Below are 27,809 nucleotides of genomic sequence, written 5' to 3'. Positions count from 1 at the left end.
CTTGTAATGATACTAGTTTATAAGTTGCTGCACTACCCACAAACAGTCATTAAACGTACCACCTACTGAGTGGGAAAGTTGGAAGGTCAGGTAAAGGAATCAAGCGCTTGAGGAACGACTGAGAACTGCCATTATGATATATGATATGATATGATATGGATATTCCTGAGCTACAGCACTCTGAGAGGTTCCGATAATTCCCCAGCGAGCCTGGTCCCTGATGCATGGACCCACATTCCCCCCTTCCCTTTCTACTTAACCCTATTCATACATCTCTGCAGGACCGCAGACCTTTCCTTCCACTATTATCAAGATGTCATCCAGATTTAGTTCAAGGTCTGCATTCCCCAATAAAATTCCTTCCCTCCTCAATCTTCCCCCTCCTTTTCCTTAAGCCAATAATTACATGTCTTCCCCGTTTTTAAAACTTTTTTATTTTCCCGGGGGACACCTCGCATTGCCACAATGCCACTATCTAACTCGTTTTTTTAAAAATGTTTTATTTTTTTAGTGCCAGATGAGAAAGAAGGTATTACAGTCAGTGAGCACACAACCATAGAAGTAGCTCTACAAGCGACTTACACCCTCTCCTGTGCAGGATCTTGCCTACATTTCCCTCTCTCCTCACGCGATCCAATGTACCATTCCAGCCAGGATTCCACTTCCTTCTTTCACCCATTCTTGACATTCGTTTTTAAGCTGCTTCTTTTTTTCAAACTTCTTCTGTCAATTTCAGAATTGTATATTTCCCATGTTTTTTCTTTTCAAAGGTTTATGTTCAAATAAACATCTTACAAACCCCTTTTCAAAGTTCCTTCCTTTTCTTCTGTTCTCTCTTGCATTTCACTATTTGTCTTTGCAGCTCTACATATATGGCACCTGTGGGCTCCTTTCACACTTTTTGATGGCATTGTTTTAAAAAAATGTATTTTCAATTTTATGTAAGTAAGCAAAGAATAACATACAGTATTAAGAACAGAGGCCTAGAGAGGGTAGGGCCTGAGCGGCCTGAGCGGGCAAGGACTACCCAAAATCTGTAAATGCCCACTCATCAGCACTGTGTGGGCAATTACACATGTTAATGTCACTGCAGTGGCCCAACTACATTATCTTCAGGCCCCACTTGTTAGACAACCCTGGCTACGCCTCTGATTAAGAAACATAGGTCAAACAGAAAAGTGTCTTAATATGCTAAAGTTAATTAAATCAACATTAATTTCACATGTGATGTCATCAATGACATTTGTGATGTCATCTTTGATGTCCTTGGTGTTAGTCTTAGCAGTCACGGTGGTGGCGCAAGTTATGGTTGCTTAGCTTACCATAACTGGCGAATTTCTGAGGTTTTTCGGTTTTACCCGTAACCATAACGTCCCTGTAACAATGTTTTTCCATTGAATTTCATAGGTTTATATTAGTGCAACTTAACCATAACGTCCCCTTAACTATGTTTTTTCATTGAATTTCATAGGTTTTGATTAGTGCAACTTAACCATAATGTCCCTTTAACAAAGTTTGTTCATTGAATTTTATCGGTTTTTATTAGTGCAACTTAACCATAATGTCACTTTAACAAAGTTTTTTCATTGAATTTCATAGCTTTTTAGTAGGGCAACTTAACCATAACGTCCTTTAACAGTTTTTTTAGTGAATTTCATGGGTTTTTACCAGAGCATGCTATTTTCCTACAACTTACTAACATCATACTTAACCAATAAGCAATATTTGTGTCCAATTTACAAAGTTTCACCTTAATACTATGCCATTTGCCACCTTGTAGCATCATTCTTAACATGTCTATACACTTTTTGCAACTTTTTGAAATAATTTTGCATCCGTTAACATCCGGGAACATCTAACATCATCGCAGACCTTCTGGACAGTGCCACGTGATGATAAGCTAGTGCGCGGCATGGTGACGTGTTCACAGAGGCGTCTGCACTTAGTGATCGGATCTGTGCTTCAAAGACAGTTCAGAACTGCATTTTCTACTGATCTAGGAACTTTCAACTTCACAATTTCTCTTGCACACCTCCTACACCTTTTCGTACTCATTATCCATTACCAATCTAGTACACAGTACATACTTGGAAGAATTTTATCAAAACTGCTATTTATCTTAAAAATGGCATCAGTTATTGACATCCCTCCTCCCCAAGAGCCACCACCACCACCAGCTGGAGGACCTTCACAACAAAAAAAGCGCAGTACTTTCAAAGACAATGGGCCTCATTCCGAGTATGGCGGTAAGGGATAGCGGCCACCGGTAACGAGACCGGTGGCGGTATTCCCTTACCGCCATACTCCGAGTTCCCTCTGCGCCCTCGCCCTTAACGCCTGCTCTGAGCAGGTGTTAAAGTCGAGGGCGCAAAGGGGCCTCCAAGCCAATAACGGTGACCGTAATGAACGGTCACCGTTATTTGCATCTTCCCTATTCCCATTGAGCCCTATGGGGGCTCATTTGGGAATGGGGAAGAGCCTTGGTGAATGGGGAATTACCGCCCCGCCAACCTTGGAATGGGGCGGTGATTCCGCCATCCACCAAGGCGCTGCCGGTCCGGGTACGGCGTCAACCAAGGCGTTAATAGCGCCATTGGTTAGCGCCGTACTCGGAATGAGGCCCAATGAAGAGGACTAAGAAGATGAGGTAGAGGAAGTGCCTACTTATAGCACCACGATCGAATCATGGGTGTGCCAGGTCTTTGCTACTGTTGGGAGTGTACCAAAGGCTAAAGCTACCAAAGTGAAATGCACTGAGTGGAATTTTGTGCTCAGTCGCAGACTACCTGGACAGGACCAACGCCATGCGCCGCCACACCAAATCCAATGACCGCAATGATCTCAGGAAGGTTGTTCCTTTCTCAGCAAGTAGTAAGCTGTCTTCCTCCACTTCATCTTCCTCAACAAATACTGTAACCACACAGCCTGATGTCTACGAGCTTTGGCACATTATAAATAAATAAATAAATAAATAGATAAGGAGGGCTATGGACCATTATCGTCCATTGCAGCCCCTGAAATGGGGGATAAAGGCCATTAGCACCCCTGGTTCCCAGAGCAGGAACCCAGGGGGCTAAAACATAGATTTTTCTTCCTATAGCGGGATGCCTGCGGTGTCCCACTGTAAGAAGGAAGGAAAGTCCTTTTCCATGACAACCAACATGGAAAGAGAAGGCAGGGCTCTGTACACAGCCCCTCTTCCCTTGCCATGGCAACCTGCAAAACCCTATGAACATATTAGCACAAGCACTTTTTTCCCTTTCAAACCTATCCTACCTTTGAATAACTTTACCACATAGCCGGTCCCAGGTAGACATAGCCACTTTAACACCATTTTTCATCCCTAGCGGTCATGGCCAGTAGCCAGATTGGCAGCGTCATGACCCAGACAATCTGGCTACTGCCCATGGCCACAGGCTATACCTCAGTCACCAAAGGTATATGACTACTTTTTGTCCTACATTATGACACTTGTCAAAAAATAAAACGAAGGCACATTTGCAAAACCATGCTTTAATCTCCTTGCCAATGCTCATCACGAGTTTGCTCGAAATCAGCCCATCTTTTATTTTTTTTAAAGTGTCAAAATGTATCTACATGCAATAATCATATAACTTAGCCCCCACTTGACAAAATCCATTCAGTCTTTACACAAACATTGAAGGTTGGGTCTATAATCTTTCTCAAAACGTGTTTCCACATTCGTCAAATAGCAACAAAGTTAAAAGCCATCTAAAAATGTTGAGACTCCCCCTCTAATTTCGCCCCCTCTTGAGAAAATCCCACCAAACTTTAGAAAACCATTTATATCTAGATCCAAAATTGTTTTGCCAAATGTTGTGCAGATTCGTCAAATGACACCACATTTATATGCCTTTACAATATTTTGGGACCCCTCCTCTAATTATTCCCCCTCTTGACATAATCCCACAAAACTTTGTAAAACCATTTGCGATTAGTTCTAGAATAAAATTGCAAAATGACATGCAGTTTCATTGAGTGGCGCAAAAGTTATAAGCCATCCAAAAACTGCTTTTCCCCAACCCTGTAATGCAGAAATAGGTACAGATGTCCTAGGACTTCTGAAGTGTCCGTGAACACCATAGGACTGCCCCAGTACATCTGGAGTGTTCGCGGACTGTCGGGGGGTGAAACAACCTGTTTTTTGGCTTCTTATGGCCATATCCCATACCATCCTCATCCCCGCACAACCCCAGTGATTGTTGAGTTTGACAAGTGCAATGTTGCTTTTTTTAATGTTTTCACTGCGCTGTCCGCGGACCCCAAAAAAGTCAGTGAATCCAAGATGGCGGGCGTTACAGGAAATACGACAAATTTCACGTTTTCTCACCACACAATCAGCGGCCGTGTCCCAATGTCCGTGGACCACGCAAAAGTCTGTGAATTGTTCTGCCCATTCAGAGGCCATTCCACGGACCGAACAGGGAAGTGAGTCCGGGGAGCGGACATAGATATCACAAATTTTTTTGCCTTACGTTTTAGTCATTTCAAAAAAAGTACTGGATGGATTTACACCAAATTAACAAAAGCACACTTTCGGGACTAAGGCGCCGCTCCTGCTGCAAATTTGGTGAAAATCCATCCAGCGGTTTGGGCTGCAGACGTGACAGAAATGTTTTACCATTATGTCTATGGGAAAAAAAGAAATTTTGGGAACCCCCCCTATAACTTTGCCCCCTTTGACCAAACGTCACCAAGGTTTACGAAAAAATTCACAGTGGGCCATATACTTTTTATGCAAAGTTTGGTGAGGATTCATCCAGAGGGAAACAAAAACAAAAGGAAGTAGAACTGCTACATTCCAGGTTCATACCCAATTTTTGTCAGTAAATGAAACAAAAAGGAAATAGGAATTGGAGAGCCTGGTATAGTTGTACTAATGGATTAAATCCCTAAGTTAGTAACCCATAAATTTGTCCAGAAAGAAAAAGGTAGAGAAAGGAGGAAACTCACACGTGTCAAAGGTTGTGAACATCAATGGTTTGTATTGAAGCAAAGAACATCAAAAAAACACATTTTTTTTATCAACATACATAAGACAAATTGCAATAATAAATAAGACAAATTTCAATAATCTAGACAGCAATAACTTGGTGAAGTAAATAAATAAAAGAAATACCCATTCAGGCTTTTTAGTGCTTGCTGAATGGGGAATATTAAACGTGACCCGAGAGGGAAAGATACACAAATGATTCCAGGTTTAAAACATGCTCCATGTATAATACATGTGGAAGTTGTGGGAGTTTATTGGACCTGTAACTATCTAGGTCCTAGAGTTGCTTCTATTCAAGAGAGCATCTCATCTTGCATGTGCCAACGTGACAGGGGGAATTTGGTCAGCTTATTGAAGACAAGTGCTGGTCTAAAGGTGTTTATTTAATAAGTCCTAATCAGACTTGTTGATTAATGCAGCCCCCTTGCACATAGTACACGTTTCGGCCGAAGATTTATCCCACTTGAAAATGCTTCTGAGGGATAGATGTAGTTTTAAATGAACCGCCTTCATCAGGGCAAGTGGGTGGCCCCTAGACCAGAGGTGGTTGGCTCTCTAGGTTTATCGATGTCGCTTATGTTGCTGGGCGCGGCCGGACTTCATTACTGCCGTCACTTTGCCGGGAAGCAGGCTTTTGCAGCTAGAGGCTGGTTACTGGCTGCTCCTGGGGAATAGTTCTGGAGGCACTTCCAAATTCGTGCCGTCTGGACATTAGTTCCCAGATGTCTCAGGTAGTACTGGAGTATGCGCTCAGGCGTGCGGTACTTTCGGTCTGGCGCACTGCTGCAGGGGGAGCAAAGTTATAAGCCACCCAAAAAGTGCTCTTCCTATGGGTTACCATAACTACATGGCCGCTCTGGCAGGCCATGTAATACACATATATATATATATATATATATATATATATATATATATATATATATATATATATATATATATATATATATAGTAAAGTCTATTTGAGCCAAGTCATACATTCCACAACACCACCTAGTGGCCATCACTGGAAGTTCACCTCCAGTTCTGAGCCACAACAGCAGGGCATTGTGGGTATGCAAATTGGCCCAAATGCAAATCTTTTTCTCCAGGAAATTGTCTTTGTCCAAGAGGGCAGTGCTACTTTATACATACCTTCATCAACCCAAGTCATACTTGTGCATTTCACATTTCAGGTGAAAGGTTTTTTTTCAAACATTTTTAAACCCACCATAACTTTCTTGGTGTTGTGTGTGTATATATATATATATATATATACATATATATATATATATATATATATAGATCATTTTTACTTTGTGTTTAATGAAGCACCTGGAACGACATGTAAAGTCTACAAAACCGAATAAACAAGTTAATTGAAAAAATATGAATACATTCTGCATATACCAAGCACAATATTAGAAATGTGATAAATGAATTATATTGTAAGACCTCCGCTGCTCATCATTTGTGGTATCCCAAATACTGTGTAAACATGGGTATGTTGTCTTTTTTTCTGTGCAGGGTGAATCAGGAGGGAAGGGGGAGAAAGGTGAGCCTGGTCTAGATGGGACCCCAGGAGAGACCGGACTAAGAGGTAAAGATGTAAGTAGATTCTGATAGAACAGTCGAATGGCCCAAGACAAGCATTAAATATGTCACTGTCTCCACGGCTCGGCAGTGGAAGGCATGTCAAGACCCGCCTACTGGGCTTCATAACCCACAATGGTCATCTATAGGACTATTCTTTGGCAAACTAGTCAAAATGTGGCTTGCAGGCTACCACGAATCTCCAGGTTAGGTCTGGGTAGCTCTGCCGTTCCACGGCATGGAGCGCTCCTCTACCGTTCCGCTGCTGGAACCTCCCCTGAGAGCCCGTAATCTCCAGACGGTGGTGGTGCTTTGGGTTCCGGGGCAGCGAGTGTCGTTGTTAAAAAACATACGATGTGAAGATAACTTCAAAGTGGGGAAAGAAAAGCCGCAGGGAGAGTGGGGTTATCCCAAGGTGCGGGGTAGTGGTGGGGTAGGGCTTGGCAGTGGGGTTACTTGAGAAAATTGAGCCTTGTACCATCTGTGAATATTAGCCAGAATATACATGGCATTAACGCTGCATTACGTTATCTCATTTGGTTATTGTACCTGCTGTAGAGCTATGTGAGAACAAGTCATACGTCTGAATCTGTTCATGAATGGTTTAGCCTTTTGTCGTTCTGAAGTTGATAAAAGTAAGTAACAGCAGTGGTTGGCAGTTGTGAGGTTTCATACCAGACCTGCACCTCGCTGCCTGCCACACAGTCGATCACTTCTCAGGCCTGCCCGGGTCCGCTTATTAATCTTCAACAGTTGGCAAAATGCATACCATTAAGGTGGGTACTATTAAAGAATGCAGAGCTCATGCAGAGTTCCTATGCATCTGACAGTCCTGTAGGGCTGGGACAGAGCCAGTCACATGCTAAGCACAAATGAATGATGCAGTCATTCTTTCTTCATACACTGCTCAAAGAAGTATCATTTTATAGGAACTAGTGCAGTGGTGCCCAGCACCAGTGAAAGACCAGTGGTGTACAGTTGTGCAATGAGTGTTTTAAAAATAATGAATGCTTTAAATTGATTTATTTTAATGTTTTGGAAGAGCCTATCAACCTCACAATTCTAACCAACACATTGGGCCTCATTATGAGCAACTGGCACCACATCCCGCGATTGGGCAATAACCGGCCCATTACGAGATGAGTGGGCCGGTAATTGCCCATTCGGGGGAGGCGGTAATGCTGGGCTCCCGATCTGCATTCTGCCCCATAGGGCAGAATGGGGGTGGGGAGCATGGTTGAACCGGCACCATTGATAACAGTGACAGTGACCTGGCGGGCTGTCAGCAACCTGCGAGCAGAACTCATAATGTGACGGCCCGGTATGAGCGCTGCCGGTGCCTTACAGGCACTGTTCATACCGTGGCCGCCACTGTTATAATGAGGCCCATTCTGTTATTATTGTTTTGTAAGTATATTTTCTATTGGTTATAATCATTTTACTCCTCTGTGTCTTCTTCAGCAAAAATCAGTTGCGAGCATGTATGTGTCCTTGTGTATTTATAATACGCATAATACCCAGAGGTTTCTAAGCGTGGACCCGGAGATCGAACCTTTGTTGCTCCAAGTTGTCTTGCTTCCAAGGCGAGGTGTGGCCCCTGAGCTATTCTCCCGGCCCGTGTGTGCAGATCCTGTTTACGGGTATGCTTGTTGGTGTAGCATTGATAAAGCAAATATCCAGCAGAATTTAGTTCTGTCCTCCCAGTAAGGTGGTCTCTCCCTTTTCCATGAGTTCCTCACTGATATCTCGGTCTCTTTGTTTTCATTCCCCCTCTCATCAATATCTGCTTTGAGGGAATTACCTCCTGCCCTCCTCCAATACAAGAGGCAATTTTCCCCATATGTTGCCATGTTATTGTGGGCTGCCTCTGTTCTAGCACACCATCATTTCCAGGCTCTGTCTGTGTCTGCTTTGCACGTAGCCTACTAATGAGCAGAAGCATTGCCTAAGAACGCTGCCTGATTCCTATTGGCTGTTGTTAAGATGTATTTTCAGAACCAACCCTGGGAGAGTGGGCTGAGAGGCCAGACTAGCCAGTGTACACAGTATTTGACACTTAGTCTAGCCAAACATCATTAAGGTAACATAGACTCAGTAGTAAGGCAGTCTTCAGGGGATGTGGGGTGGGGCACGGGGGGTGTATAAGTATAGGTAACCACACATAAAACAATGAAAGATTAGAGTCCACATAGAAGTAATGTCGGAGAAATCAAGCTCAATCATCAATTGCGGGTAATGACAGAGATAGCTGTATTTGTTGTCTTGCAAGGCAAGGAAACAGCATTCGACGTCAGCTGGGAATAGACTGCTCTAATCTAACCCTCCAAACCTCTGTTCTTTACAGGTCAATAGCCACCTGACTAATTCGAAACCAAAGAACATTCTGGAACTCATCAATAGGCCTTCCAACCAACACATTCCCTTCTCCCATGTATACAAAACATCCTTTCATTATCCTTAGTATTTTCACAGTGTTCACTTTCAGTTTCCACATCACATGACTTCTTGTCCCAGGATTCATGCCTAGGGACATTGGCACCTCCCCCACCATGATGGCTTCCACTCTTGTTTGTGCAGTCAATTGTTCATACCAGCCCATAAAATTCCGAGCCATTACGTGGGCCAACATGACCTGGGTTTTATTCCTCCTGAATAGTACTTATCCAATCCCGTCATCTGTGAATGCTTACAACTCACTGAGAATAAGTACGATCACAGCCACAGCTTTTATTCAATGCATCAGTGTCCCACAGAATCTGCTGAAAGAGAAAAATGACTAAGGGCCTCATTACACGGTAGGCGGAGAAATAGCGCCATGGTTCACGCCGGTAAAATACTGGCACCGCCTTGGTGGAAAGGGGAATTACCGCCCCATTCCAAGGTTGGCGGGGCGGTAATTCCCCCTTCCACCATTGCCCTTCCCCATTCCCATTTTTGCCCCATAGGGCATAATGGGAATGGGGAAGCGCTAATTACGGCACCGCAAATTGCGGTACCGTACTTAGCTCCCTGGGTCCCTTTACGGGTTGGGGAATTTAACGCCTGCAAAAAGCAGGCGTTAAATTCCCCAACCCGCGAAGGGACCTCGTAGTAAGGCGGTAAGGATTTACCGGTACCGGTAAAATACCGGTACCGGTAAACCCTTACCGCCTACCGTGTAATGAGGCCCTAAGGCTTTGCTAGCAAGATGCAAGTATGGGGTTGACTTACATTTCGTTTTGATTGGCTCATTTTACTTATAATTAATTAATGTATGTTCTTCAATCACTTTATTTCCACTGCCTCCCACAGTACAAAAATATACTCATGTATTAAGCCCTGAAGACACCAAGCAGGAACAATCTAAGACACACGTATATACAAACATTTACACATGTGTCAGTCTCAAAGTGAGACTACCTACACATTACATTAACAACACAGTAAATTAATTCAGCTAAGCAAAGCAACAAAATAGTAAATGTATTTGTATATATGCATTATGCTAGTGCATGGCACAGTGAAAGGTAAGCCTATTGTGTTACCTTTGTTAGTATTGTGGGTTTCAGAAAACAGCATTTCCCAATTACTTTTGAACCCTTCACTAGAAAATTCTCATAAAATTGCCACCCTAAATTCTGGAGGCATCTGCCCTAAATGGAAAATTTCAGAATTCGTAATGGATGGCATCATATTAAAAAAGAGGAAAGGTTGTTTTAATTGCAGTTTGGCCTCCTTCTAACATAGGTTGTTCCCAAAGGAAAAGCAATCAATTGTTCGGCCCAAATATCTCAAAATTGTTCACTTCAATGCTCGGGATTTTTTTGCATGCACCTAGATCTTATCAGGCTGTGGTGTCTTTCAATGTAATTTTTTTTAATCTAGATATTTAAGTTTTTTAATGGATCTTTATGTCAGGCATATGCAGAATGTATGTATATCTTCTATAGGAATTGCACATGTATGTGTAGCAGAGGTATATTTTGTGCATGTACAGTACTATTTGTAAGAAAACACAATGAAGTCAGGTCTGACTTTTTATGTTTTCATATGTACATGAGACGTGTAGGAGATGCAAATTTAATACATGTACGAAATGTAAAACTCTTATATGCCTCCCGTACACATGCAACTCACATCAAAGTCAGACCTCACTTTAATGTGAGTGTCATGTGTTTGAGTGCAGGCTTTTCATATGTGTTTAAACCAAATACACATATGCCACTTATAGGCCATACACTTAGATGCTAGACTCCTACACACTTAACACTCATATGCCTCACACCACACACTCTTATCTCACACACATTTACGACACATGCTTTTATGACACACACGTGCTCGTATGCTTGCGCTCTTATGCCATAGCCACATTCTTTTGTAACATAAAATCTTATGCCATGTGCTCTTGCGCCATATACACTTCCACCACGTGCTCTTAGGCCACTTGGCCTTATGCCACTTGTTCTTATGCCGCACTCACTGTTAGGAAAGATTATGGGCCTCATTACAAGTCAGCCGGTCTGGAAACAACGGTGGCGGTAAATCCGCTGCCACCATTGTTTCCGGACTGGCTTATTCCGAGTCCTGCAGGTGGGAGGTGTCACTCCCGCCAGGTCTGACCTGACGGGAGTAACACCACCCGCCTGCAGGCGGACATGGAAACACCAGCTCTGTCATAGACGGAACCAGTTTTTCCATGGTCCCCATCCCCATGGAGTCCTATGGGACACCATGGGAATGGGGATTTACAGAATTCCGCCTCCAGAATTACTGGGTAATTCTGGTTTTTCCAGAACGGTTACCGGCGGACTCGTAATGAGGCCCTATGTTTTTGTTGCTTTCCTCCCATAGATTCCTATGGACACCATTTCTTCTTACTTTGTTTTGACTGCAGACCAGACTTTATGGAGGTAAGTAAAGCCTTCTGCCTCTTTGCTTGCTTTGTGTTCACTTTTATGGGTAAACTGATCAGTCCATAACACTATCACTAATGGGAGCTTCATTACAAGTACGGCATTGCAGTAAAAAATAGCAGTAACAGAGTGGTAACTCCGTTACCGCCACATTACTGCACCTACATACTAAATGTTAGGTGGTGAAGTGGATCATTCACCTCCAGCAAAAGTCTGGAGGTAAATCTGCCACTTAACCACTGATAAACAGCAAAATTGGTGGAATTACCACTGGCGGTAACTCTGCCAGAATCCCCATGGAGCCAATGAACTCTAACTAATGAGGACTAACACCACTTACCGCCACTTGTAATTTGGTGGTAATTCCACCAGACCAAGTAACAGTAACAGTAAATCTGCTTGGTGGTATTTCAGCAGATTTACTGCGAAGTACCACCAAACCTGTAATGAGGCCCTATGTCTCCCTCAGTGAATTTCTTTAAAGCTGCACCCACCGGTTCACTGTGAAGTGCAGTTAGGATAGTATGTATCTTTATAACGTTTTCTTTTTTAACTTTTGGGTTACAAATACAATATATCCAGGATGGGCTGGTGGTAGTGGATATTTTTCTACTCTGTTTTGAACTTTTTACTTTAGCATTTTACCACATAATACCATAAAGAGTACCATAGACTCTAAACTGGCTTGCCATGAGATTTTTGCCTGTCCTTTGGCCATGTTGGCCTTCGAATGCCCTTTACCATGGAAAGCGTATGCTTTCTCGGGTAAAGTGTTGGTCTGTGTGTATGGTCGGATGTGGGGACTTCGACTGTCTGGTACCACTCCACACCTGAGTCCCTGCATGTCTGTTGACAGGCAGAATGTTTGGCCAATGGCTATCCATGATTGGATAGCCATTGCCAGTTTGAATGGTGCAGATCTTTGCAATTGGTGGACCTGGGTGTGCTTCCGGTCCAAATCTTGGATAAAAGGGGGACTCCTGCAGCCATTCAACACATCATTGTTGGAACCAAGGCCCCTACAAATATGTGCAGCACACTGAAGACCCAAGGATGACTACTGCAGCTGACCAGCAATGCCTCCTGCCAAGTCCCAGTTAAGCTCTGCACATCTGTCCTTATATCAAGAAGGCCCTTGTTGGTGCTTTGAAACCTGGACCAGTGGGAACAACCATTCTGGGGTTCTACGTTATTTTGCCGCGGGATTTTTCATCGCGGGACTTTTCATCGCCGTTTTTTTATCGAAAAAAACTCTTTTTTTTTTTTTGGGGGGGGTTACCCACCCAAACCCCCGTTTTTTTTTTTAGTTATTCCCTTTCACCCACAAATATTTATTTAATTTTTAAACCCCCCCCCCCAAAAAAAAGGATGATTTTTTTTTCGATAAAAAAATGGCGATGGAAAGTCCTGCGACGAAAAATCCTGCGGCAAAAGAACGGTATAATGGGTATACCTGGACCCCTGCCTGAGGACTCGTGACTGCTGAACCTTTGTAAGTGTCCCTGGAGCACTTGCTAGACTGACTTGCTCTCTCCTGAGCTACCTCGCTGCAGCTGTCACTGTTCTGAGTGCATCCTTGGAACTTGGAGGATCTTCAACTTGTACTACAAGGCGCCTGCTGCTGAATTGTCTGCCTTCTGGACCCAATGCAAGCCGTGCAGGGCCTGCTACAAAGATTGCCTGTCGCCACCCTAACCCTGGTGAATAATTCCCGTTGCAATCCCATCTTCTTCGCTCGCTGGAGATCTCCTGAGGATGCCTGCCCCACAGACGGTTTATCCTTTTGTGGCAAGGGTGACCAGTTGGCCAGTCTGTAGAACCGTACTACAGGTACTGCGACCGAACGAAAGTAAATCCTGCCTCTGAAACAGACCACTGCACCCTCGACCCCTGAGCCTCCCTCGACTGGACAAAGAACAGAAGGACGTGTCCTCTATAGAATCTAAAATCTCTGAAGTGGTCTGTGGGAAAGCCTGAGTAAGGCGGCTACGTTAACATACCTATTTCTTCTCGCCCTATCCTCCTTATGGTTACATTGGCGTAAGTAAGTCCTGGCCCAATCTCTCTCTTGCCTGACTCAGATCAGTGGTGGTCTAGTCTAGGAAACCCTCCAAAGTCTTCCTTAGCGTAGTGGGACTGGGAGAGCTATTTGGCTGAACTTTTCTTAACTTTTGGAACTCTAAATTGCAACCACTGGCATCATCAAATCCAATAGTAAACCTACCTCAGAAGTATATCTTCTGGAACTGATGACTCTAGGCCACTAGGACCCATTCCGTCTCTTTGCTGGACCTTTTTAAGTTTTAGCAGATTATTCTAGTGTTGCTCTTAATAGTTTCTACTGTATCTTCTCCTCCCTGACTTTAACACATTCAGTTATTGTACGTATTGATGACAATGATGCTAAATTGTTGTTAACCGTCTTAATAGTAAATTGTTATGGTTCTTCTTAGAACCCACAAGAATGAATGTATATATGAATTTTGTAGAAGTTGTTTGATAATACTAACCTAGAGGTTTCATTGATTAGTGTGTCTTTTAAAGGCCTAATAAATCATTGTAAATTGTTGTACTTCTCGTTCTAATTGGAATTATTGGAGTGCTCTTTGTGTGTCTAATTGTAGCCCTCAGCCTTTCTCACACCTCTCTGGAGTCTAAGCCTTGCTGCTCTACTGCCTGCCTTGATTGGGTTTGGGTAGACTTCAGTGTCTTTTCTGTTCACCATAATAGGTTGACCACCCAAATTCACCCCAGGGTTGATTTCGGAAATCCATCTTAACACTCACTTATGCCATAAACACGTATGCCACACATGCTCATACGCCAGATGCTATTATGCCACATGCTCTTATGGGACACTCTCTCATGGCCCATGAGCTTACACCACATGCTTGTACGACACATGCTCTTAAGCTATGTTCTGTTATGCCACACACTCTGATGCCACACACACGTATACCACATGCTCTTATGTCATGTGTTCTTATGCTGCATGCTCTTTCGGCAGACACTCTTACACTTCACACTTTTACACCACGCATTCCCTTACGCCATACTGCTCTGATGCCAAAATGCTCTTATGCCATACACTCTTATGCTACATGCTCTTATACCACATCCTCGTATACCACACTCTACACTGCTCCTATACCAAAGTGCTCTTACACCACACAGCCTTACACCATATACACCTAAGACACATATTCATATGACATGCACTCACATGACATACACTCACACAACATAAGCTAACACAACATACACTTCCATGGAATGCACTTATATGTCTTAAGCTTATATGCTATACACCCAACAGTCATACAGCAAACATTCATATGCTACATGCTCACATATCATACATTCATATGCCATAAGCTCATATGCCATACACCATAAAATATAGTTATATGCCATAAACCCATATGGCAGGCACTCATATGGCATGCACTCATGTGTCATGCACACATTTTCTATAAACTTATCGACATAAACATATGTCAAATACTCGTATGCCATGCACTCATACACCAGACATTCGGTCACCTTGCACACACGACATACAAGCACATGCACACACTCATACACCATACAATTCAATGAGGAAATTGCACTACTTCTGAGTAAATTTAATGGGCCAAATAGTTCCACACTATTTTTGGGTGACCTTACTCGCTGGCGTGGAAACACTGTGGACAAAGACGCCATTGATTTGGAACAGACACTTTCTAAAATCTTTCTCTCCCACTCCTGCACCTCTGGATTACTCACACCCTTATACAGCTCTTTACATGCTCTACTCTGCTATCACTAATACTCTCAATGTACTTGCCCCTGTCATGAGGATCTTCATGAAGCCTAAAATCAAGTGCAACTCCTGGAACAACTCAGAACTCGTCACCCTTAAATGCAAGTGTAGTGTGGCTGAGAGGAAATGATTGGCATTGTGTACATCCTCTGACAAACTGGCCTGCCGCCTGCTCCAAAGGCAATATCGACTCTCTGTCCTCACTAAGAAAAGAGCTCACATCCAAGCTCGCATTTCTGCGGCATCTAACAACTCAGCTGAACTTTTTAAAATCTGCAAGGTGTTGGCAAATCCTGCCTCAGTCTCTATCTCTCCTGTCCCTTCCCAGGCCCTCTGCACGGCCCTGGCTTCTCACTTCACCTCTAAAACCCAGGATATCCTGTCCACCCTCTCGGCTTCTCCTGCCTGTCCCTCCACTCGTTCCTCTCCCACTCCCCCCCCTTGCGGCCAAGCCCCTCCCTTCTCTACCTTTCCTCTCTTCTCCCCTGACGAGGTTTCAAGACAAGTCTATGAAAGCATCTTTTAAACAGGTTCTTCCCTGTTCTTCCAAAACCATCAAGGACCACATTGACACCCTGGCCCCAGCTCTGTCTGACTTCTGCAACCACTCATTCACCTCAGGGACCTTCCCCTCCCCCCTGAAGTACTCTGTTGTGCACCCTCTTCTCAAAAAACCCTCTGCCGAACCCTCCCTTCTGGCTAATTATCGACCGATCTCTATCACTCCTTTCCTGGGTAAACTCCTTGAAAAGCTTGTCATCTCCCAGCTTAACCTTCATACTACATATGTTGGTTGTCTCCACGACCATCAGTCTGGCTTTAGAGCAGCCAGAAGAACGGAAACTGCTTTCCTGAACATCTGTGAAGACCTGCTCACTAATCTTGATTCTAATCTCCGCTCTGTCCTCATCCTACTTGATCTCTCTTCTGCCTTTGACACAGTCAACCATGCCATCCGGATAACCTGGGAACCGCTGATGAGACTCTGGCCTGGCTGACTTCTTTCCTCTCTGACCAACCCTCCCAGATCTATCTTGGGTCCTTCCTCTACCCTATTTCTCTCTCCACCTGCGGTGTTCCCCAGGGGTCTAACCTTTCTCCCTGGTTGTTCAACCAATACCTGGCACTTCTCACCCACTGCTTTGCTGCTCTCTACACCAATTTCCAGTGCTATGCGGATGACACCCAGCATGCCTTTAGGCTCCCCTCTGCTGCCTCTTCTCCCTCTCTCATCCCGGATTGTCTGACTGCAATCCAGGAGTGGTGCGCCGCCAATGATCTCTGCCTGAATGCAAGCAAGACGGAGATCCTCCTCATCGGCACTCCCACACCCCTCTTTCCCGCCACTCTCTGGCTGTCCTCCCTTTACCCTCCTCCTGCTCCCACCTCCGAGGCTAAGAACTTCAGGGTAATCTTTGACTCCTCTCTCTCCTTCTCTCCTCATATTTCTGACGTCTCTAAGAAGTCGAACTACCAACTGCACCTCCTCAGAGGTATTCTTCCTTTCCTCTCCTACCTCCAGAAGCTCACTGTATCTAGAGATCTGGTTCTCTCTAGGCTTGACTACTGTAACAGCCTCCTTTTAAATCTGCCTGCCTCTACTCTCCGTCCTCTGCAACTCATCCAGAACAGGACTGCAAGACTTGTCCTTGGCCTCAAGCCCAGGGATCGTATATCTCCAGTACTGACATCTCTCCATTGGCTCCCAGTGGCTTCAAGGCTCAAGTGCAAGACCTGTTGCATTGTCCACAGGGCCTACTGGGGCCTGGAACCAAAATATCTCGAGCTTTCTCTTCTGAAGTATCTTCCTACTCAAGCACTTCGCTCCTCCACCACCAACTCTTTGAGGGTCAGTCGCTTTTCCAAGCAATGAGTGGGGGTAGATCTCTCTCTTCGACTGGTGTCTCCCTCTGGAACAGCCTCCCATCCTCTGTGAAACTTGAGCAGAGCCATCTCCGGTTCCGGAAACAGCTCAAGACTTTCCTCTTTGCTTCTGCCTTCTCTCTTCTGCTACCTTGCTGATCTCCTGTCCGATACTGCACTGGTTACCTGGCTCCCCTTTGAACCACGGGCCCAGGTTCCTGCCCTCCCAGTTGCACACCTGCATTACCCCCCGCAGTTGGGGCTGTATCTGCAACCCTCTGTACTTGCACTTACCTACCACCTGTTTTTCTGCACTGCCACCTGCTGGACGAACTTATTGTTTTCATTGTCTGATCCTATGTCTTGCACTTGCTCCTACTCACCTTTCCCTGGCACTTCTCCCCTTCCCTCTCCCCTGAATGTGCACGATGTCAATGTCACTGGGCCTAGTAAGATGGTTGTCTTGTTCCCTCTTGTTCCCCTCCCCACCTCGTCACGCCTTGAAACACTTGTGTATAGGCGCGATATAAATAAAACATCATATCATATCATAGAACACCATGTTATAAATAATGAAACCACAAATGACAAAAATAATATGCAGATTGGGTAATTGCCCAAAACCTAACAGTTCACATTAAACAAACTACTCCATGCATCTGGTCTGATCACCATGTAATCGAGTTCTCAATAGAACTTAAGACCCAACTCCAAAAACCTCTTATTCCCACGAAGAGGGTCATAAACCGTAACTTTAAAAAGGTCTCATCCCCAGACATTCAATCATGCCTTAAATCTATTATGGCATCCACTACCGACTTTGATTATGTAGAACGTTTGGTCAATTCCTTCTCTACTTCCTTCCAAGAGATGTTGGATCATGTTGCCCCGTTTTGACTTAGGCTGACTAGAATCAACCCTAGGCATCAAAACTGGTTCACATCTGAACTACGCACCCTTAAGAAAACTAAATGCATCCTCGAAGCCAAGTGGTTCAAACGTCCTACCAGTGAGAACAAGGAGCTTTGGAAACTCCAAATAACAGAAACAAAAAATAACTTTTTTAACACTCAAATTGAAGGATGCCTCAAACAAATCCAGAAAACCTTTCCAGATATTTAAATCACTGGAAAAGCCTGAAGACTGTGTGGTAGTTCAGGATGCTTTTGAAGCCAAAATTGCTAAGGCCAGGGACAAGGTCTTGTCTGTCCATATATCTCAAGTGATAACCCATCCTTTCCCGTGTGAGGTCAACATACTCTCCCTCAATGTTCTCTACTTCCTATCTCAGCATCAGACATGGAGAAGTAACTATCCATCATGAACCTCCTCCCTCACAAAATCATCCTTGAACGTGGAGCTGTGTTTGCCCTCCCTCCTGACTCGTATAGTTAACTCCTCTATTCGTGAAAAACATATTCCAACCTCAAACCGGTTACCATGACCCGCTCCCCAAAAATTTTTATTGTGACCCTAGAGACCCAACAAACTGCCACTTTCTTTGGAAAATTCTGGATAAAGTAGCCACAACACAATTACAATATTTTGTGGAGACAAACAACATCCTGCATGGGGGTCAATCCGGTTTTAGGCCAGCCCACAGTACAGAAACAGCGTTAGTGGACTTCCAATCCCACATGCTTGGGATCATGGAGAAAGGGAAGACTGGTCTTCCGATCCTTTTGGACTTCTCAGCAGCTTTTCACCTACTAGATCACCAAGGCCTTCTGAGTGCTTTTTATTCTACTGGCAACTGTTCCAAAGATTCAGTTGAGTGGTTTGAATCCTTTCTGACTCATCGAATATCTAGAATTCACTGGGGGATACTTTCTCCCCACCAGCTTACATCTTATGTGGGGTATCGCAGGGAGCCTGTTTATCACGGGTATTTTTCAACATCTATATCCAGCTCCTCTGTTCCCTTCTGGAGAATTTAGACCTATTTTTCACTAACTATGCAGACGATACACAACTGGCTCTGTGTATCAGTGGAGGAAAGACCGTGCTCCTGATCTTTGGCTCCCACCAGGCTAGATGTAAACAGAGCGCTGAATATGAAAATGTCCTCATTAACGACAACATCATCCCTGTTCAGAATAAGGTAAAGACAATGGGTGTCATTTTCTAATCCTCACTCAATGCCGATGAATACACCAACCTGATTGGCAGAAATTATAATTATTATCTTCATCTGCTAAGAAACATCACGCCACTCCTAACAGAGGAAAACTGTGCTACCATCGCTCGCGCTACCATCTTGCCGCGGCTGAATTACTGTAATGTTTTGCTACTAAGGGCAAACACCAATAGTCTAAAAAGATGCCAGTGCATTCAAAATGACGGTATATGAATTATAAAGAATATCCCTTGGAAGAAACACATCTCTAAGTATCAAAGAGATCTTCATTTGTTGTTGATACAATACCGTATAAAATTCAAAGCATGTACCCTCGTTCACCGCTGTCTTTATGCCAATGCTCCTTCCTACCTAAAATCTGTCATTTTCCGTCACTCCTCGGTCAGACCACTGCGCTCCTCTGACCTCGGCCAGATCTCCTGTCTGGTATTTAAATGGTTCAGAGGTCTGGGAAGATGTTTCCAAGTTCGTGCAGCTCAGTTCTGGAATCCCTCACCCACTAAAATGAGAATTGAAGAAAATGTGCTCACTTTCAGGAAAACCCTAAAAACTATGCTGTTTAAGTAACTTGGCCTCTCACCCTACTGTTATAGTTGGACCTGCTCTGTCCTGTTTCTCTTCTTGTTGTGTGTGTGTGCGCGTGCGTGCGTGCGTGCGTGCATGCGTGCGTGCGTGCGTGTGTGCGTGCGCTGCCGGCAGGCTATAAATAAATAAATAAATAAATAAATACATAAGTACATAAATGCGCCCATATGCTATCCACCAGAAACTCATGTGCCAGAAGCTCACTTACCAAGCCCTCATATGCCACTCAAACACCATAGATTCATACGCCATACACTTATACACCATAACGCTATACAAATACGCCATAGACCCATATGCCATACTGTCACACAACATATGTTATACATTCATATGTTCTGTGAAAATCAGTAATACAACATGCACTCATATGTAGATAAAAAGCACGATTGGCGTATTGCTATTTATAGTTTTGAGAAGGTGCCTGAACATTAGTTGGGGTTATTCTTTGACTTAAAGTAAAGGAGGAAGTACTTGGCTGAATTTGGAGAAATGCTCAGCTTGGCCATGAGGTTTGGAGGTCTATGTCTACAGCCCCCTATTGCCCCACGCCCCCATTTAGGTTTATACGTTTGTAAGTCCCCAGTTAATTTAGGCACAGATGTTCCACTGCTTCAATAAAGGCTAGAGTGAGCACAAATTGAGGGAAATGTGTGGGGAAGGGCTGTGGGGTTTTGGCAAGGAATCCTAGCACAGAATGAGCCTGTCATTTGAACTTACTGTTTTTTGGGAAGATTTCTGCATCTAGAGCTGGAACTATCCTGGAACTCGTGAAAGTGGACCTGTTCCCCGACCCGCCCAATGTGAAATGTGGGTAAACGTGGGTTCTCAGGAATTTAAAACTATGTTGAATACATTTGCTTGCCTGAAAAGAGAGAACTGTGGATCACACATGGCATGAGGAGACATACCTAGCGTATGAAGAAAGACATGTTGTCATCACTGAACACATGTGTTTTAACTCTGTATGCAGTAAGCTTTTTAAGAGAATTTGGTGCAGATAAGATTGAGTTCCCTTTCAACCTGTGGCCGATGGACGATAATTGATACACAACCCCAAAAATAAAAAATGCTGCAGCTTATGAAAACAAATGAGGACATTATACTGATCATTTTATTCACATGTTCTCAATTAATGATGAAAGAGATCTCTACTATATCCTTACACTTCACAAAAGTAACATTGGGAAGTTAGAGGAAGATAAACTATGCCAATGAAAGGACCGACTCATGAAAATGCTATAATTACATTGAAATGTGGGAGGCATTTCAGAAAGAACTGGTGCACAAAAAAAAGTGATGGGAAATCCATTAAACAAGGTGAAAAATATGGTTCTAAGTTAAAAAAAAACGAAGAGAAAAAACTAGACCCAAAAGACTGCTTTTTTTGGTTGCATTCTGAAAATGTTTTTGGGTGTTATTCACTATTTTTTTTAATAATGTCAGTGGAGACCGTTCCCTCCACCCCAGCCATCTAATTTATTTTAAAAAGGTTACAAAAATCCGGATGAAATAAAACCGAAAAACCACTATCTTTACAGCTTCGTTGTTTTCTGATTCGTTTTCTTTTGGGGGGGGGGGGTCATCAGACAGGTACAGCTCAGATTATTTCTTTCTTGGTATGACACAGAACTGTAGAGGAGATTCATTTCTTTTTATTTCTGGGGAGAAACATAAATGCAAAGTTAGACTGGACTTAATTCTGATGATGAAATTAGAGCTAATTAAATATATATAGTATATGGATTTTTGTTTATGAGTAAGACTAACTTTAATTTCTCCATATGTGATTTGTGGTGTATGCATCCTGATTATTAATTGTTAAATGTATGTGTATGTTTTTTTTTTAATGCAGCAATACAATTACAGCAATATCCACTTTTGGGCATGCACCCTCTTGATTTTGAACCAAGTGTTATTTTGTTTCTCAGGGCAACCCTGGAGAGAAAGGGGAGGCAGGCAGCAAGGTAATGTATTGCTATTCTCTCAGCTCTTGAATGCATGCCTTCCCCTAATCCCTTTGCAGAGCACCTGCAGTACTGTGCCTCCAATGAGACTTCCATATTTTGATCTTGCAATCACCTTGACATCGATGGCATGATCTATGTTAGCTTAATGGTTCTCAAGGCAGGCCAGCGTCACCACAGAGATGCTCCCCTCTTTGGGTCTATGTGTTGTTAACGAATGACATTTCAGAGAATGCTTTTTTACTGAAACTTTTTAAACAAAATAAATAGCATTTTCCTTTTCTTTTATTTGGGGGTTCCCCACCTCAGCCCCCCCCCATTTGCCTGTGCTTTTAAACCCTTCCCAACCCACTCCACACCCCTTTGTACCACTTTACCCCAACCCCCATATACATTTTAATTAAACAATCAGTATTTTCTAGTTACTATGGTTTTGGTAAAAAAGTCGTTCTCCGTTTTCTATTCGCTAACATTACTGGATCCCCCCTCTTTCCGAGCAAGACGAACAATGCGTGCTGATCAACTCGAAACACTGAGCACCACATGATCCTGCCGTTGAGGGCGCGGGGGAGATCTGCTGATGCACAAGTGGCCAATAACATCAGAGCACAATAAACTGCATTTGAAATTGGATTGCAGGGTTAATTTAGGTGGGAAAAGCAGAAACATAGAGAATTAGCTAGAGTCCAAATACCAGTGCCCGCAACAAGGGCAGCCTTTGGGTATAGATGCCCACCCCAGGTTGGTGCATCCGATTACCTTGAGTTCAATTGGCTGCCTGTGAAGGTCCAAGCTGTCAATATAAAAGTGTGGGACCCCCTATTTGCTTGTGCCCCAGGTGATGGCTCAAGAGTTTAATGTCAGCCCTCATCCATCTACTTGATAGTCCTCTCTCTGGACTCATGCCAGTCTACCGGAGACGGTCTGCCTGACCCCACTCCCAGCCCACTCCCAGCTGCTGCTCTTACTGAACACCAGTTAACCGAGTCCTGTGAGAACTACATTAGGCAAGAATGGGAGTGTGGGGGAGAGGACAGTAAAAGAGGCCACTGCACTATGACTGTGCCCGTCGTTCATTCACCAGCAGGCCAGTGGCTGCACAGATAGGAGAGCATGACCCTATTTATTTGATTGATTTAATAGTTTGTTTATAACGCACCTAATACCATACCTGAGTTCGGTTTCTAAGCACGGATCCGGGATTCGAACCTCTGTTGCTCTGTGTGGTCTTGCTTCCAAGACCAGCACGTTGCCCCTGTGCTATCCTTGGTCCCTATGAATGTTCGGGACCAAGCATGCATTGCTAATGCAGCATAGGTCAGATCTCGTGGGTAGGGTGTAATTGACACCCCTTTCCATCAGCATCTCTCACTTCTGCCTCTGTTCATGTTTGGGGGCTGGTGGAGCAATTCTTTACTAGGCTATGCAAACCATATCCCTCTGGCCACCGAAAAGAGAGCAAGCAACCATAAAATGCAGGGGGTTGGGGGGAGCAGAAAGTGGAGGGGCCCCAAAAAGTGGCCCTAGAATCATCCCCCAAATGGGAATTCTGGTCTAACACCGCCCGCCCATTGAGGTCCTCCAAGCACCAAAGTTACACCTTGTACCCGTTTTTTGTCCTTATGTAGGTAACTTTGGATAGTGGGCTGTGAGGAGCACCTTGTTTTGTGGTGCCCTTTAAACAAGACGCATACAGGACCGCACTTCAGGGATGAGCCTACCAGCTCCTCCTGTGTGTGAGTCCCATGTTTCAATATATGGTTGTGGCTCTGCCAGCCTGGGATGTTCAGGGGCCGCTTGGACCAAGACTAGATAAGACCAGCAAGAGCATGTATGTTTTTTAGAGCTTTATATAGTGCTGACATGCTGGCTTCTGTCTGCTACCGATCACGCTGAAGAAACACTGCATGTTGCAGTGCTAGATAAAGGCAAGGATCAGGAAGCCATGGTAAGTGAAGCGCGCATCAGCGCATCAGTGATCGTCGCTTGAAAGGGCCCTCAAGAAGACTTATATCCTCGAATACCCTACATGCAAGATCCACAGGGGACCTGAGGGCACTGTCTATTGGGGATGCCTTCCTTGTCACTATTCAAGGCTTAATTCACGTCTGGAGACTTCGCCTGGGAAGGCTTATGTGATATTTGAGCACCAATTGGGTTACCACCAACATGTTTCAATGAAGGCAATCCACTTGGTACCTTGCGCCGGGATACTGTCCAATGTTATTAGCGTTACTGCAACTTGGTCTGGGGCAATTTGCGCTGGATCCTGAGTTGCGGTGGGGAGGTAAATCGCCCTTCCCTTTGGATCCATTGGACCTAATGGGGGTTTATTGGCGCTATTAGAGCCGGTGCAATTAGCGCTCTGCTAATAGCGCTGAAAACGGGCTGAAAGAGGACATTTTTACCTGCAGCAAAAAGATAAACTCCCACGTTCCGCCCAACTCCAGATTGAGTGGATGGGTAAATGCAGCAGTAATAGCATTACCGCCGCATCTTACCGCTCTGACCAACTCATGATGAGGTCCATTGTGTGTGGAAAGTACCAAGCCCTGGTAACCCCTACAGCTGCCAGTGAAACCACAATTGACCATAATGGTGAGTAGAGGGTGGCTACTCCACCATAAACTATGGGACATTCCCTTTCATATGATCCACTCTTCATAAAGGCCTACTTACCCTAACGTGATATCAATATTCTAACCGTACCACTTTGTGGACCTTCCATAAATTCAAAGTCATTACTGTTTTACTCTGTATCGCATCTGCCTGCCCCAAGCTGCCATTGGTCTTGACTGGTTGATGACTGCTATCAATAATCAATCATGCTAAGGAGGATTGCCATGACTTTATCAGAACCAACCCAGATCCTAAACTTAGGATATGGGGCACACACTAAGGGGCCGGATTGCGGAAGGACCACCAGCTTGCCTTGGGTGATATACCTATCCTGATGTTCACCTGCAAGAGTAGACAGGTCCAGATCGACATATTGCGGCATCTGTGTTGTACATAGCAATCCGAGCAGGATATAATGGGAAACAGGCACCCACTCATTCTACAGTTTCCATGCCTATGCATGAGTGATGCATAATCACTATCGCCCATGCCACAATAGGAGCAAAACTTGATTACTGTAATGCTCTCCTCACAGGGACTTCAGCAAAAAACCTCATCAGGTTCCAAACAGTACAAAACAACGCGATCCGCGCAGCCCTCTGCATCCCCAAAATAGATCATATCTCCCAGGCTAGGCGAGCCGCCCACTGGCTCCCAGTAAAGGAAAAGATCAACTTTAAGATCCTCACCCTAACACACAAATGCATCAACCTCAATGCCCCTTCCTACTTTTCTGAAACCATATCAAGAGACACTTTGACACGCCCTAAAAGAAGTCACCACGCTAATCAACTCCACGTCCCATCTATCAAAAGAGTAAACGCTAGAGGCATTGGCTTAGCTCACATAGCACCTAAACTATGGAATGCCCCACGGAAGGCTCTCAGAGCTGAACCCTCCTTATCCATCTTTCGCAAATCCCTCAAAACCACGCTGTTCAACTAGTCACCCTGCTCCTACACACTATAATCATGGCAACAAAGTTGAATGCATCCCACGGAACCACCTAGATGAAATGTATCCTCCGATGGTTATGTAACCACCATGCATCCGACAAGATGTAATATAACCTTTGCTTGCTATGTAACCAGCAAGCTTTCTCTTTACTCTGTAACCAGCAAGAATGTCTATAACAGCGCCACGATGCCTCAGTGCTGCTGCGTGCTTTAAAAATGCTAATAAATAAATAAATAATGTCTGTCATGTCATGTGCATGGTACAGGTTATGCATCCCTTAGATTAGCACTGGCGTCCTTGCAAAGGATGAGATTCCAATACAACCCCCCACAGTCCATGTGTCGGCCATCTTGAAACAATGCTCTAGCAGTAAATGGTGTTGATTGGCTGTGCCTGAGAGCTTGGAGGGGTGTTTGCAATACTGCTACCACTTTGCACAACAAAAACTAGTGCACTACTTAAAACAAGACTAAAACATCCCAAACACTGTGGCTAGTGACAGATTATCGGCCCATTGGCATCCTGTGCACCAGTGCCATCACTACAAAACTAAAAATAGAGTCCTAAAATGCACAAGTTCTGTCTATCAGTAAGCCTGTCTCCCCCCTCCCCATGTCTCCTTCAATGCCACTAAATTATTGACATTTGGATAGCAGGATATCAAATGCTGTGGCTATCTTCAGGCTGGCTTTCTGATCACCTTTGCCATGAATAGAGCTTAGTTGAATTCCGGGGACGGAAGCAAAATCACAATTAATTGGTGGAGAAAATGGGCAGCGTCCGGGCCCATAAGGGTGTGATGGGATACAATGCACTTCAAGCAGAGCATTCCAGCCTGTCACATGGTGGAAGCATTCAGGCCACCAAATTGGTTGTGGCATAGGGCAATCTGGTCAACCCAACATTCTGGCCTTATGATTGAAATATTTGTGCATGTCTTTCCTTCCTCCACTTCTCTGAGTAGGGGGAGTCTACCACTCCGACCACAATCAGCTTACGTCGTACTATTGGCCAGTAGTTCACCCAGTCCCTCGAAGACCACCACAAGCCTCGGTTCATGGAAAAGTGAAGCAGTAATATTTGACACCATGCTATCATGGTCAAAGCCTTGTAATGAGAACATACATTATTTTCCAAAAATCTACATTTTCATATTACATGTATCCTATTTTCCATCGACAATCCATCTTTTTAGAGATTTTGTATACATTTTGTCATCGCCAGACAACTCAAAAAGCCAAAATAAATATTACTTTTTCTCTTTCTTTGGTAAAACAGAAACCAGGGGATTAGCTTTAACTGGGTACATGGAGTCAGGCTTCCATTAAGACAATGCTCCCAGTCCTTCCCTCTGTCCCCAAACCATTTTGTCTTCTGGGCAGTCAATAGCCACTCACAGTCCTTTGGGTGTAATAAGACCCACATTTCTTTCTTTTTATACCGTGGAGTCTTTCGTGGCCTGTGCTGGACCTGTAAGGATGTTGTGTGGGTCCTGCTTACCTTCTGGAACACCTAGCTACCCGGCACCTGGTTCCTTGGGTTGTCTGACAGAGGTTGAGCATCGACTCTTTCACCAGTGTTGGACCCCGGGAATAGTAGGCTTCTTTTTCACCATTTGGACAGTAGTGGGCCTTACTTGTATTTGTCTTCATCCATCAGGTCTGACGTGAGGTCTCTACAAAGCTGAACTGCTTTTTTTCTGAATCATGGTTCTTGGCTTGGAATTCCTTCTTGTGCCCCTCTAATTCTCCACTTGCTACTTTGACACTCCTCTCCTCGCTCTATTCTTCTCCTTCTCCATTCCATTTTTTCTTGTTCTTTTTATTCTCCATTACTCCTTGCCTCCTGGCCTCTTCACTCAACCAGTCCAAATGCACTTAGCCCCTTACTCCTTCTCCTCCTCCCCTTCCGCTTCTTTCATATTCTTCCATGCCGCTCTCTCTTTCCTCACCTCCTACTCTTCTCTGTTCCTCATTTTCAACTACTTCTGTATCTTAGATCTACTCTGGTGTAAATGTAGGTGTTACTTTTATCTTCGTTTCCCTCTCTCTCCCGCTCTCCCATTTCTGCTCCTCTCTCTCCCTCTCAAAAGGCCACTCCTCTCTCTCTCTTCACCTCCGCTCCTCGCCTTCCATCCCTCACCTCAAATCTTGACTGTCATGGGGGTGTACTGAATAGTAGATTTAGGTATTCGGACGAATATCGAATAGTTGGACAAGTATTCAACCGGAGTCGAATACGGAGACAAATAGTTGACTTTTTAATAAATAAAGCTATGTAGACAAGAAAAAAATGTGTAAATTAAAAACACACTTTAAAATATGTATATCCATTGTTTATTGCATTTTTACATTGTTGCCTACAGTGCAGGTTTGTGTAAACCATAAAAGTAATACAT

General features: G+C 44.1%; 1 protein-coding gene across 1 annotated transcript in view; it reads left to right on the top strand.

Annotated features, from left to right (window-relative positions):
* LOC138514720 (collagen alpha-1(VII) chain-like) overlaps positions 1–27,809 on the top strand; it is a 1,453,166-nt gene that overhangs the window by 629,928 nt on the left and 795,429 nt on the right. Inside the window, exons 49-50 of the mRNA XM_069630120.1 lie at positions 6,518–6,598; positions 21,800–21,835. Of these exons, the coding sequence (XP_069486221.1) occupies positions 6,518–6,598; positions 21,800–21,835 (117 nt within the window). The remainder of the gene's footprint in view (positions 1–6,517; positions 6,599–21,799; positions 21,836–27,809) is intronic.

Source organism: Ambystoma mexicanum, chromosome 12 (assembly GCF_040938575.1).
Source record: "Ambystoma mexicanum isolate Mex_15411 chromosome 12, UKY_AmexF1_1, whole genome shotgun sequence".
Lineage (NCBI taxonomy): Eukaryota > Metazoa > Chordata > Amphibia > Caudata > Ambystomatidae > Ambystoma > Ambystoma mexicanum.
The sequence above is the reverse complement of the archived record's forward strand: the minus strand, read 5'-3'. Positions and strand labels throughout refer to the sequence as shown.